This window comes from Penicillium chrysogenum (assembly GCF_028827035.1).
Source record: "Penicillium chrysogenum strain IBT 35668 chromosome Unknown utg000001l_segment0_segment0, whole genome shotgun sequence".
Lineage (NCBI taxonomy): Eukaryota > Fungi > Ascomycota > Eurotiomycetes > Eurotiales > Aspergillaceae > Penicillium > Penicillium chrysogenum.
In genome coordinates this window covers 2,574,673-2,587,179 of record NW_026622749.1, presented here as the reverse complement: position 1 = coordinate 2,587,179, position 12,507 = coordinate 2,574,673, and the positions used below count along the sequence as shown (strand labels likewise).

Here is a 12,507-nt window from a genome sequence, read left to right as displayed (position 1 = left end):
TTTCTACGGAGTAAGGTAGTCATCTTAAGAATTTAACATAATATTAATACTTGATAATAGTCTAATCCGGGGTTAAGCTCCCAGGCTAAAACGACGAGGCTAAAACGACCAAGGCTTATATATCTTCAGAAACTAAAACAACTAGTTAAAACAGCTGAAACAGCTGAAACAGCTGAAACAACTGAAGCCAAATTAATTGCCCCCCACTCTGGAAAGCCACGAAACGGACCTTATCTTGAGGGGAAGACATCTGGAGAGATGTACATAGCACACAGCACATATTCAAGAGTAGACTAGGATTAAAATTCCTAAAGCTGCTGCCTGCTTGCCTAGGTAGTGTTCCAAAAACCTTTTTTTTTTTTTCCTTTCCCTAAAATGTTGTCCACGGGTAATCTCATAGTGACTTGGTAAATATACGTGAGTAACTAACAGTAGAAATGTAACTACCTAGGTACATATGTAGGTACCTAGGTATACTCCGTAACTCCCTTTAATCGGTGACGGTAAATACGCAAAAGAGTTTAGCGTGTCTATTCGGGTTTAGCGCCTATCGGCGCATGACTATCGTCGTTTAACAATTCATCGCCGCTTAACTTCTAACTATTTTTCGCCCTTCTACTCTTTCTTTCTCCGTTCTCCATGTACGCTTTGCGAGTGAGGCATTTTTGCCATTGATCCGGATCACCGAGCAAAAAGAGATATATTAGTTAGGGTGTTTACCCTCGTCATCTGAGTCGTATATTCCATACAGAAGTTAAGCAAGAGGCTTTCTGGCTAGATCTCTAAGCCGCGACTGGGAAATCGAAGAAGCAATCTCGCGGATATCTTGAGACAGAAATTCTTCGACTTCGTCGTTCATGCGGCCCCAAAGATAGAACTTATTGCCAGACAAGAAAATTGTGTGCCACCCGTCATTATCCTCCATAACCGGCTGTCCTGGTTGGAGACCATAGGATCGAGCAATTATTTGACCTTCGGAGTCGGCGCCTGTTCACTCTTCCTGGTAATGAGGACTTGATGGGTTCGAGGTCCAGCCAGGGGGAACGGTAAACTGGAACCCTTGGCGACATGACCAAAAACAAGAGGAGTTAAGCCTATACTTACTGGTGGCAGAGCGGAGGTTTCCGTAGGTGACGTAACAGGCGAGACCGCCACAGAACGTGGAGTAGAGATTCTGGAGGGAGGCATTATCGCAACAGTGGACAGATTTTCAGGAGCCCGCTTGTCGGGACTGTCAGTTGGTGAAGGGATGGATGATTGAGATTCCAACCTTGGAAGGTTAAGGGCAGGTCTGATGTAATTCTTAGTAGTTTATGCCAATCCGCACCGCGGCGCGCATACAATTAGGTGAAAAGACCACATTCTCCAGAAGCCACGGCCAATCGTGATCTTTTCACACCCCTTTTTACTCCGTACACTTCTAAAAACCATGTTAAAAAGCTTGCACATATAAAGATAAAATGTTACCAGACAGAAATCGTAAATATATAAGAAACCAACCTTGGAAGCTATTCCCTTAAAACCAACAGCGCTTAAGTGTGATTGTGATGGGATAAAAGTGATTGGGAGCCGAGCGGGTCGTAACCCAACCAGAGCCCTCAGCGAGGTGAAGAAGATGCATTAGGGGCCAAGGGAGAACTGGGATTGTCCTTTTTCAACGAACCAGCTTCCGTAGAAGAAAAAAAAAGAAAAAAAAAAAAAAAAAGAGAGGAGAGATCCCCGCCAGAGAACTTTTGTACTCCCCGCTTGACCTATGGCCTCTCGACTTAGTTTAATGTCTTCCATGCGCCTGCTTTCACACTCAGAGGCCTATTGGCACTTGCACCTTATACACCCCGTTTTCCACCGTCCTTTCGCAAGTTCTCCTTTTCCTGCCCATGTTGATCCCCGTGGGTAAGCCGTTGAGTCGCGTGTCATACAGTTTCCCACTTCAATTATCTACCACCTACCTTATGAACTAAATCTACTATTTACCCTTGAGAAGCTTTCGGGCAGAGTTACATCCATTTACTTGAGACAAGGTTCATGAGCGAACCTACTCTCTTAACGTCAAAATGGGTCGCTTGAACGTGGATACTACAGTTGGAGGAAATCACCAGAGATATTCATTTATGGAAACACCACTCGAAATGCACCCATCATCTCACCAAAAGGACCTATCATCACCTCCCCCAGCGGACCAGCCTACGCCCCCGCAGCATCATGCAGGAGAAGAACCCCCGAAAGAGCGACAGCGACCATGGTCATATGCACCGAGTGAGAAAGAGCAATTTCAGAATCAGGGAATAATCCCAGACTATGCCAACTGTCCGCCGCTCGAGCAGCACCCAGCCAATTATGCGCCTTTGGTTCAAAACCAGCAGCAGCAGCAGCAGCAGCATCAGCAACAACAGCAGCCACTACAGCAGCAACAACTACAGCCACAATATAACACTTCGATGTCTCCTCAGACGTACGCAACCCCGCCCGAGCACCACCAGCATGCCGCTCAAGTTTATGCCCAACCCTATACAACCCAGCCGTATACAAACATAGCTGAACAACAAAGTCGCACAATGTCTCCTCGGGCATATGGGAGCCACTCGTACACAAATATACCAGAACAACAGCAGCACCAATGGCACCAACAGATCGGCATGACCATATCACCCCAGTATGCGAACATACCCGAAGCACAGCACAACACCCCGATGTCTCCCAACTCATACGCGAGTCATCCGTATGCGACACAGTCCTACACCCACATCCCAGACCAACAGCGCGGCATCGAACAACCCCAGCAATATGCCTCGTATACCGAACCCCCCAGTTCGCCGCCCAACTCACCAGGACCACTGCCGGTGAAGGTAAATCCCGAAGCTCCAACGCGAAGCGAAACCCTTCCCATTGCCCCGGACGAAAATCCCTTACAGTCTCCCAAGTCGCCGTATTTCCCTCCACCAACCAGAGCGACAACGTCGCACACTCCCCAACCAGATGACTTAGGCGCATACCACCAGCCCGGCCAAACCACCCATCCAAACCAGGAGATAAAGGGGGGAGGCTGGAGCAACGGACTGTGCGAGTTTTCGAATTTCGGAATCTGCTGTCTGGGACTGTTCTGTCCGTGCATTTTGTATGGGAGGACACAACACCGACTGTCGATGAAATCGAGAAAGGAGGACCCGACCAATATGCTTGGGTATGAGACATGCAACGGATCATGCACGGCGATGGGACTGCTATGCGGATGTCAATGTAAGTCCAAGTTAAGTTCCACTCCAACATTAAGTCCGTTCCAAGTTTGAATGAGATTCGCGACGTCGCGACCGAACAATTCCGAAAAAGCAACATTCTAAAACCATCAATAGGGCTACTGGCTACGGTCCAACACACCAGAACCAGAAAAACATATGGTATCCAGGGTAGTATTGCGTCGGATTGTGTGCGCGCAACATGCTGTACATGCTGCACATTGATTCAGGATGAGAAGGAGATACAGAAGCGTGAGGAATACCGCTCTCGTGCGGCGAGGGAACGGGGGGGCGACTCTGCTCTCGCCGTATACCACTCCCGGGCCGATGTCGTATGGTCCGCCGACATAATACACTGTGTCTAGCGAGGAGCACCGCTGGATAGCATGTGTTTTGTATACATGTATATAGTTTATGCATTGTGATGTAATAGCGTTTATCATATGATACGTCTTGTGTTGATCTAGGGAGTCCGGAGTACTCCGTGGCTTGTCAGGTTTGCTAATCTACACATGTACGGTGTAGGTGTGAGGGAAATGCTAACTTTCAAAGTCAAGGCTGTTACGTAAATCCATTACACTCGTTCATGTCGTATGGAGGTGAAATGTGATCTATCATATTGTCACTGTCACCTTGGGATTTCTGTAAACCTTACCGTGTTGACACGATGCAGGACTCGAATATTTGATATCATATGTCTGGCCACCCTAATCTAGCTTCCCACCTAACAAGACTATTGTATAAGACAGGGGAAGTATGTATCTGAACGAATTGGAATCTTTTGTCTGTGGATGGGGAGCAATACCATTTTGTTCCTTTTGCCTTTGTCATTCGTTATCTACGACAAGGAAGTCATGATCGCTTTGTTAACATCCTTTAGATCTTTACCAGAAGGAAAAGAGAATGGAGACAAAGAATCCAAACAGTGCTATTGTCTCTTGTCTCAATTCGGTTGTTCTCAGCCAACCGACAAAGTCATTGACTCAGTACAACCAGGAGTACCGCAAACATGAAAGAATCGAATAACCAGCCCGAAGAGAAACGTCTAGCCGGAGAACAAAGGCTTCTATGGTATCTTTCTTTCTCTACTGAGAGGCCTTCAATGCATGGCTACGTGAACAGTAACTGGAAAACATAAATAGCTCTTAACCCAGCACTTTCCCGAGTAAGTCGATCGAGCAAACTACGTCCAAACCTCTAGAACAAGGTCCGCACTCTCTCTTCCGCTCAGTCTACTCGATCACACTTCATTAACAAGAAAACCTAGGTAAGTCCCAATCCCAGCATCCTGCTTATACGCGAGTTACATCCCCAGCAAAAGGATGCCTAACCCCGAGCCAGCACGCTCACCGTATCAGAAAAGCTTCCAAAAGGAATGCCGCATCTTTGCAAAAGAAGCAGAGGCTCTAGCTGATTATGCCAGACAATACCCGGAAGACCACGAGCCCAAGCAGAACTCCGATATCCATAGAGGGCTTATAAGTCTATGGTCTCAAATAGCGCGGGTGAAAGATACCGGACTCGATATGGTTGCAGAAACCCCGAGATGTTCTCTCGTTCTCAAGGAACGCAGCTATTGGTTCATCCGGGATCTGGCAGATCAGACCGAGTTCGAAGATGAGTGCGATGAAGTAGAGGCCCGTCTAGAAAGTCTGGCAATAAAGGTTGAAGGTTATGAGATAGAGAACCTTTGGCTTGCTGGATTCCTTGAGTCGATGGCTTTACATGTCCAGGATAGATTTCACGTATAGATGGTTACCAATCGAAATGAGATAGGCTTTTTCTTCTAGAAATTGCGTGTAAACTTGTAGTATTCCTCTTCGTGGATCCAGCCACGGTTACATGTACAAAGAACGTATTACAGGGTACGAAGATCAAAGACATTAGCAGGTCCTACGTGTGGTGTCGAGAGGTTAGGAGGAGACTATATAAGGAGGACGCTGGCATATTTAGCGGAATGGTTGACGGCAAGGATAAATCCCCCAGACCTTGAGCTCATCAATCTCCTTTCGAATAGGAGGAAATCGGTCTGCGAGCTTGGCAGAGAACTGCTGGAAGTTGTCTTGGGTCTCGGCAGGTAGAGTATTCGCAAACTCCAACGCCACTCCCCTTAGGCCCTGTAGGGAGACATCGCCTGTGCCTCCGATCTGTCCTCTGCACTCATATTGACTCCCACCCAAACGGTTTATGGAGCCTCCGGTGGGCGACACGGTATGTCTCCGGGAAGAGCAAGGAACTGTATATGGCTCCTGTGAAGAAGAGGAAAAAGGAATGAAAGAGGAGAAGGGATCTGGTGGGTTCTTATAGGAAATAATATGGGCAAAAGAGACACCTAAAAGACACCTAAAAGACACCTAAAAGACACCTAAAAGACATCTGAAAGACATCTGAAAGACATCTGAAAAGGACCCCGTAAAGGACATCGGAGTGCTATATTTACAGGATAATCATAGTCACGCCTAGTGCCCCCGCAACAGCCAAACCCCCGATAATCCCACCAAATCCATCCAAAGTAGACGCTCGGCTACCGAGCCTGTACGCAGCGTTCGACGTAGAAGCAGCAGTTCCCGTAGCCTTAGAGCTAACAGTGCCAGTTCCAGCCTCAACCCCAGTAGAGCTAACACTGGTAGACCCACCCGTAACCCCAGCTGCCTCCAGATCAGACCGATGATGCACCATGGTAACCATAGGAACAAAAGACATAGCAGTCAAAACATGCTCGACTCCAGCAGGGAAAGACGTCGACGAGGTCGACGTAGTAGCGCTCACAAATGAGTTCACATCGTAGGTGTTTGTCTCCGTGACTCCGGAATACACCTGTGTCCTGGTTACCTTCTCCCAGCTGTAATCACTGTCTACGTAGACCTCGCAGCCGACACTGGGCTTGTAGGTTGGGACTTGACCGATACATTGGCCGAGACCATTTGGTGTCATGGAGCTAGAGGATGAATTAGCCCAAGGTTCCAAGGTTGTTGTAAAGAAGGTGAGCTGACTTACCTCGGACAGCAAAGCGCCAGGGTCTGACTCGGCTCCAACAAACTCGCCAAAAGTGTCACAGGCTCCTCATAAGACGGGATCTTTTTTACCGACGTGGTCAAGAAGCCCGAGGTGCTCAGCGACTTGCCATCGCGCGCAGCCATACCGATCGTTTCCCAGCCGGAAGGGCAGTACAATCCCGGCGAGTAGTATCCGACAGAAGCGACCCATTCTTTCTCATCGTACCAAGTTGCCGACGTGGTCGTACCAGGCGGCATACAGTCCCAGTCGCTCGTTGATGTAGGACAGCCGACTTGGAATTGGACTAGGGTCCTATCATCATTGACCCAGGAGAGAGAGCCGATCCGTGGCGGTACAGCTGGATGCGGGGGTGAATGTTGTTGTCATGGGGCCATAGTTTTCGAAGGTCCAGTATCCGCCGGCGACAGATGCGGTAGTCATGATCGCGAAAGTTATCTAGGCATGCAGTCGCGATGTCTTCCGAGATCCAAGCAGGAAAGAAATGGTCTCTCAAGAAGGAAGATTCGTGCAGCCAGCGCGCATTTTAGTGCAGGGTCCTGTGGCAAGCCACAGTTGGGTTGTTAAATTACCATCACTAGTACTCCGTAGTGCTCTTGAAATGATCGAATGAGGCTTAGAATGCTTAGCTTTCAGTGGATAATCAGCTCCGTTCGTCTCGCTAGCCAGGCGAATTGCCGGTCCGGCCGGCTTGGCAAGGACCGAGCCAACTTCGATCTTAAGGCTATCGCTCGCTGGGGTTAGTGGTGTCTTACATGTTATGGTGTAGAGGGAATGCGTTCATGCCCCTGACTTTATTTGACTTCACTCGACCCCGGTCACACCCGCAAAGTTGAAATGATAGTCATCGTGCAGTTCAAGCCTTCATTGTTACATCACTATATAGAGTTTTGATCCAGCCCTAATATAACATACATCGATCTGAATCCTGTATAATTTATTCATGACCATACCAACTCACCTGGCAACACTACATTCATCGCTAGTACATCCATGGCCACCAGTTTGGACGATTCGGTGATTGATGATGATGAGATCGATGATTATAAGGAAGACATCGAAGATAACAACTGCCTTCTATGCGGAGTGCATTGCGAAATATTTTACTCCAAAACTGTGAGGCCAACACGTCCCACCGTCTTGTTCGGTGAAGATAGGTGGAAACACCGCAGAAAAGCCAAAGCAGAACATGTGATGGTCCCATCAAAGGAAGTTGAAGAGGGATATTTCCCGAAGTACCCCTTCACGTGGTCATCCATGTGTCGAGCTAGTGAGTGTCATAAAAGCGTCCTAGGTCCGCAGTCTATGCTAACCGACACAGTAATCAAACAGCCTAGTACTACCAAGTACTTCCTAAGCGGCATCACTACGATTGAATCCGTGCATTTTTCTCGTCCTTACGTGATTCCAAAAGACCCCAACGTGGCCCGAATCGGTGGGAAAACAGGTAATCTCCAGTATGATGATACCTTCATTCCGTTCCATGCAGCAGACATCGAAAGACAACCGAGTAATTTCCAAGGCAAAAATATCGGATTTATTGTTCACGCGCACTGCTGGGCCCTTTTCAACTACATCATACCCACGGCATTGGTTGAAAAGAAGCTGGAGAAATTCATTCGTGCTGGCCGAAAATACTGGCGCAACAATAGGTTATGGGGAATTTCCGATTGGGAGCAAAAATTATGGAAGGCCGGGCGTGGCCGTACTCATAATCAAGGGTTCGAGTTCGGCTGTGATATCTACAAGAATCCTCTCATAGTGCCCGAGGTTCAAAAAGTAGTTGACAACGCATGGAAGACCAAGAAGGAATACAAGCCACCCCGTTGCAGCCGCGTACCGTTGGAAGTTGCGACTATGATCGCTGAATGGACTTGCCCTATTGACTACACGCCGGCTGATGTGAAGAATACACGAAATATGCTTTCGGCATGGCAGTGGACATTGCCTGATAGCTTTTGGAAGGTGCGACTAAAAGAGGAGTTATTCGTTGAACTGGACTCACTCAGGGAGTCGAACTATTCAATCGATTGGCAGGCCTTACGGCTTGATTTGATGGCCCTTGTTTCTGATCGGGAATGGTACGTTTCCAGCGGCTTGCCGAATCGTGAGCGAGTGACTGGATTTATGACTGCTATTAAGTCTAATTTCCTGAAAATAGCCTGAGGATGGGGAAGATTTGCTGCAGAAGGTATTGCTATATCGCTACATGTCAAATGAATTGCTATTTTGGTATACCTGATTTTGATCTCTCTTTATAAACCGGACTAAGCTACATTTCGTATAAGTGTAGACTGGCAGCTCTGGATGGGGATCTAGTCATGGGATGTTCATTAAAGAAATGTACTGGGTACTCATCACAAGGCAGGATTCCCCGCGTAGTGCTAGGTACAGGATACTTATGTATACTAAGGCATCATAAACCCAGCCATTTTGAAAGCCAAGCAATGCCTTCACTCCAAGCGGAGATGTTTATTGTCCACACCGTTAGTACAGTGCGCCCAAACTGTTAATAGTGGACTATAGGGGTCCAACTGTCCAAAGTACTAAGACGCCAAGATAGCCAAATCGCATCCCCGCCCAAACACACGCACATGACCCGCATGGATGTCAAAGCTCTGGGGAGTCCTTCGAGAGGGGTGTTCTACTTTGCTTTTGCCTAAATGTGCTCTCTTGATTCCCGAGCTTCACATGCTTCACAAGCTGCACCATAAACCCAACATGCGCGGTCTCGATGAAAGCACCGAAGCTCTTTTACGTACTGGCCAAAAGGCCCAGGAGCAAGTGAGACATGCCTGGGATGGCTTCATAAACTTTGCGGCGCGTGATAATGTCCTCGAGGTTGCTTTGGGCTTGATGTTAGTTCTCCTTTTGCATAACAACCTAACCACCCTGTTAACATCTAGATCCCGCTTATAAAGTATAGCCAATGCGTTCACCAAAGTCGTCACATCATTCGTAACAGACATGGTTCTGCCGATTGTCTCTCTGCTGCCATTTTTGAACCGAAACATGGATCAAAAATTCGCCGTTCTCTCCAAGGGCCCAAATTTCGACCAGCAGAATGGGTATAATACCCTCCTTCAAGCGAGAGAAGATGGAGCACTGGTTCTGGCTTATGGGTGTGTAGACTCCTACTTCAGCTACTCGAGTTCCTTTGGTCAGTTTTAATATAGATGGATGCAGGGCGTTTATGGAGACCGCTCTTAACTTCCTGGGAGTCAGCCTTACTCTGTACGCGGTCGGACATTTATACATGCTTATCTTCCAGGACAAAATCATTAAGCCTACTGTCCGCTGTCCATACTGCAAGCAGTATATCAGTGAATCGGTAAGTGGTTTGATCCCGATATGTGTTTCGCCCTGGCTAATTGTTCAAAGGCGCTTCGATGTCGCCATTGCTCCACATGGCAAGACGGAAGGGAAGATAAACCTCGGAGTGATAAAAGTTCTCGCGAAGAACTGGCTAACGCCGAGTCAAGTGTTGTTGCGGGAATTCCCTAGGAGGTACATGTGTGTCAAATGACGGAGGACTTTTCCGAAATATATATTGATTTGCTGCAGATGAATTGGGATTTGAATTAGATGTACAAGAAATTCTATAATACAGTCGGCAAGAATGCCAGATCGGATCTAAATATCTATACCTCTATATCGACCACCATTCGAATTCAGAAATATCCTGTACCGGCAAAGTATGTTGTTTGCGGCGCCACGTCCTGCGGGCATGCTCGAGGAACACATCTGGAGGAGACCAAGCTGCCTCCCAGGTATGAGGGTGTCTCAGACTATTTTTAGATTGGAGAATGCCAAAGCGGAAATCAAGCGGATTCGTAGTGCCTGCGGGAGACGGCAGTCGCATGTAGTAGCGGACGCTGTCAGGAATCTCCTCAGCCACATGGCTAGTCATTATCAAGGCTTGATCCTCCGTGAGACCAGTGAACCGCAAATCCACCTCCGTACGCGATACATTAGCGGTACGGACTGTAGCTTTCTCGCCCTTGTCTAGGAAGTGCAAGCACATGTTACGCTGTGCTGCGGATAAGCCCGAGAAAGCTTCGTCGAGGATAACAATATCCGGCTTGGCGACGAGGGCTCGCATGAAAAGCACGATGCGTTGTTGTGCGGTGGTGAGTTCACCGAAGAGAATTTCATCCGCGTATCCAACAATGTCATCCAGTAACGCGTATTTGTCTAGCTTGACGTGAGTCTGCTTGGTCAGGGACGGGAGAGGGAGCGAGGGAGTTGATATGTTGTTTGGCACCTTGCTCACGGTGTAACTTGGATCCAGCTGGGGCCTGAAGTATTGCAGGATTGCAGATATGTCTAGATCTCGTTCAATGTTCAGCTTCGGCTTTGATAGGAAGGTTTCGGCGAAGGCAGTCTCAAGAGCTTGACGGATTGACAGTTGACGCGGGAAGAACGCATGGATTTCCGGTGATGAGTGTCCAATGCGGGACTGCAGTTCAAAGATTGAAATTCCTGGTCTTCCAGGCTCGGGAAGCCTGGATCGCCCGAAAAGTTTGACAGGCTGCCCATACGCCTGCGGATGGTCTGATGTGATCATCGATAGCAAGGTTGTCTTGCCTGACCCATTGGGACCAAGGATCGCCCACCGTTGCCCCCGACGAACTCGCCAGTGCAGCCCATCCTTCATTTCGTCCTTCACCTTCTGTTGCCAATCACCGAGTATTACCTTGTCCCCGTACTGGACACGGACTCCTTCCATATCAATAACTGGCTCTCCGCCTAATGACGCATATATTTCTAAGGACTTTATAGGTTTCGTATGCGCCACCAAATCCCCAAGGAGTTCTGTGTCCAAGACACCAGCCTTCAAGTCTGCTTCACATTTCTTCAATATTTGTCTTTGCTGTTCGGGTAGAGAGTTCCGGTTCTGCTTAGACTTATTTGCAACGTAGCTCCAGACATTGAGCGTGTCATCGATAGCTGCCCTTGGCCCTTGCAGGAGGACCTTGTTGGAATTACCCACAACCATAATGTGTGTGATCCAGTCCGGCACCTTGTCCTGGGGGCGCAGAGCCATAACAAGCCGCGGGGCTTGTCTCTTCGCTAGCTCATGAAGAATCCCAGAGATCTTTTTCACAGCCACCGGGTCCAATCCCACTAAGTAGAGGTTAGAAAGTCACAGCCATCGAATGTGCGATTTAAACACTCACTGAATGGCTCATCAAGAAGTAATAGCTCTGGTTTGCTTAGTACCGCCTTTGCAATCCGCGCTCGGCGGGTTTGACCATTGCTCAGACTGGAGACTGGCAAGTCGAGGATATTTCTGAGGTCAAACCCTGAAATGGTCTGCTGGAGCAAATTTTCATCATGCAGCGTGCCTTGCTCGTCGCCCTCCATCGGGTTCAAGGAGGTCTGGCCACGTAAATATTGCAGCACGGTCCAGTCGGTTTCCTCCCGATAACTCTCATAGCGAGCACTGAGATATGCACCACGGGTTCCCCCAATAGCCCCCGAGCCCTCACCACTAAATCCAACGTATTGGACCGCATTTTCCACCACGCGTAACCGCGGATCCTTGTCGGCGATCTCGTCTGTGAGGAGGTACGGGTATGAACGTGCGTTGGGCGGGATACAGATGTGTTGGCCGCGGAGGATATGGAGGAGGTCGGTTCGGCCAGATGGGCCAATTATAGCCCAGTGTTGAGGAGGTGCCGCCTTGACGGCGCCATCCAATTGAATACCGGGTAGAGTGAAGTTCAGGTTTGGGAAGAGAGGTGGATTAGACGAGTCTTCGGCGGTTGGGTATTTCTTGTAAAAAGTTCCATCCTGAATGCGCAGGAACGGGATTTCGGAGTTGAACCGGGTTGGCCGATAAGCTGCGAGCCGGAATGCCCTCGGCCGCAATCTAGTTCGGAGTAGCATCGTCATCTACTGGAAAAAGTCGCCAAGTTGCGGAGATTGGAGATTCGGGGCTAACATTTTTGTAGGTCACGTGACTGCATGTTGCGATTCTGGATTGTCATGCAGTGGTTGTACCTGAGCTCCAAAGAGATCCATTTGTGCCATAGTGTAGGAAAATTTGGCACGATATTATGAATACGGACAGCACTTTATGCGATATCTAATCGAACTATGCTGTCGGGGGGATATCGACAGAAACTGTCTTTCCAAGGTTGGATACACATATATCTATGTCGTCTGATCTGGAAAAGCTTCAGTTTTATGCCTAGCTCACTTTTGAACCCGCCAAGCATCATTGAAGGTCGCAAAATGAGCTGAATTTGATATT

The 12,507-nt window shown here is 48.3% G+C and overlaps 6 protein-coding genes across 6 annotated transcripts; 4 read left to right on the top strand and 2 right to left on the bottom strand.

The window, feature by feature from the left end:
* Nucleotides 1–2,054: 2,054 nt before the first annotated feature.
* On the top strand, nt 2,055–3,598 carry N7489_001043 (DUF614 domain protein; the record flags this gene model as incomplete). The annotated part of the gene is made up of 2 exons (XM_056706798.1): nt 2,055–3,237; nt 3,351–3,598. The coding sequence occupies 2 exons, from the start codon at nt 2,055–2,057 to the stop codon at nt 3,596–3,598; spliced, it is 1,431 nt and encodes a 476-aa protein (XP_056571100.1).
* A 957-nt stretch (nt 3,599–4,555) lies between these two features.
* N7489_001042 (uncharacterized protein) lies at nt 4,556–4,984 on the top strand (the record flags this gene model as incomplete). Its single annotated transcript, XM_056706797.1, has 1 exon — nt 4,556–4,984. The coding sequence occupies one exon, from the start codon at nt 4,556–4,558 to the stop codon at nt 4,982–4,984; it is 429 nt and encodes a 142-aa protein (XP_056571099.1).
* A 685-nt stretch (nt 4,985–5,669) lies between these two features.
* N7489_001041 (uncharacterized protein) lies at nt 5,670–6,671 on the bottom strand (the record flags this gene model as incomplete). Its single annotated transcript, XM_056706796.1, has 3 exons — nt 5,670–6,171; nt 6,231–6,534; nt 6,557–6,671. The coding sequence occupies 3 exons, from the start codon at nt 6,669–6,671 to the stop codon at nt 5,670–5,672; spliced, it is 921 nt and encodes a 306-aa protein (XP_056571098.1).
* Nucleotides 6,672–7,241: 570 nt separating this feature from the next.
* Nucleotides 7,242–8,414, top strand: N7489_001040 (uncharacterized protein; the record flags this gene model as incomplete). The annotated part of the gene is made up of 2 exons (XM_056706795.1): nt 7,242–7,518; nt 7,570–8,414. The coding sequence occupies 2 exons, from the start codon at nt 7,242–7,244 to the stop codon at nt 8,412–8,414; spliced, it is 1,122 nt and encodes a 373-aa protein (XP_056571097.1).
* A 555-nt stretch (nt 8,415–8,969) lies between these two features.
* On the top strand, nt 8,970–9,752 carry N7489_001039 (uncharacterized protein; the record flags this gene model as incomplete). The annotated part of the gene is made up of 4 exons (XM_056706794.1): nt 8,970–9,106; nt 9,170–9,370; nt 9,435–9,579; nt 9,630–9,752. The coding sequence occupies 4 exons, from the start codon at nt 8,970–8,972 to the stop codon at nt 9,750–9,752; spliced, it is 606 nt and encodes a 201-aa protein (XP_056571096.1).
* A 145-nt stretch (nt 9,753–9,897) lies between these two features.
* On the bottom strand, nt 9,898–12,140 carry N7489_001038 (putative ABC transporter; the record flags this gene model as incomplete). The annotated part of the gene is made up of 2 exons (XM_056706793.1): nt 9,898–11,375; nt 11,429–12,140. The coding sequence occupies 2 exons, from the start codon at nt 12,138–12,140 to the stop codon at nt 9,898–9,900; spliced, it is 2,190 nt and encodes a 729-aa protein (XP_056571095.1).
* Nucleotides 12,141–12,507: the final 367 nt, after the last annotated feature.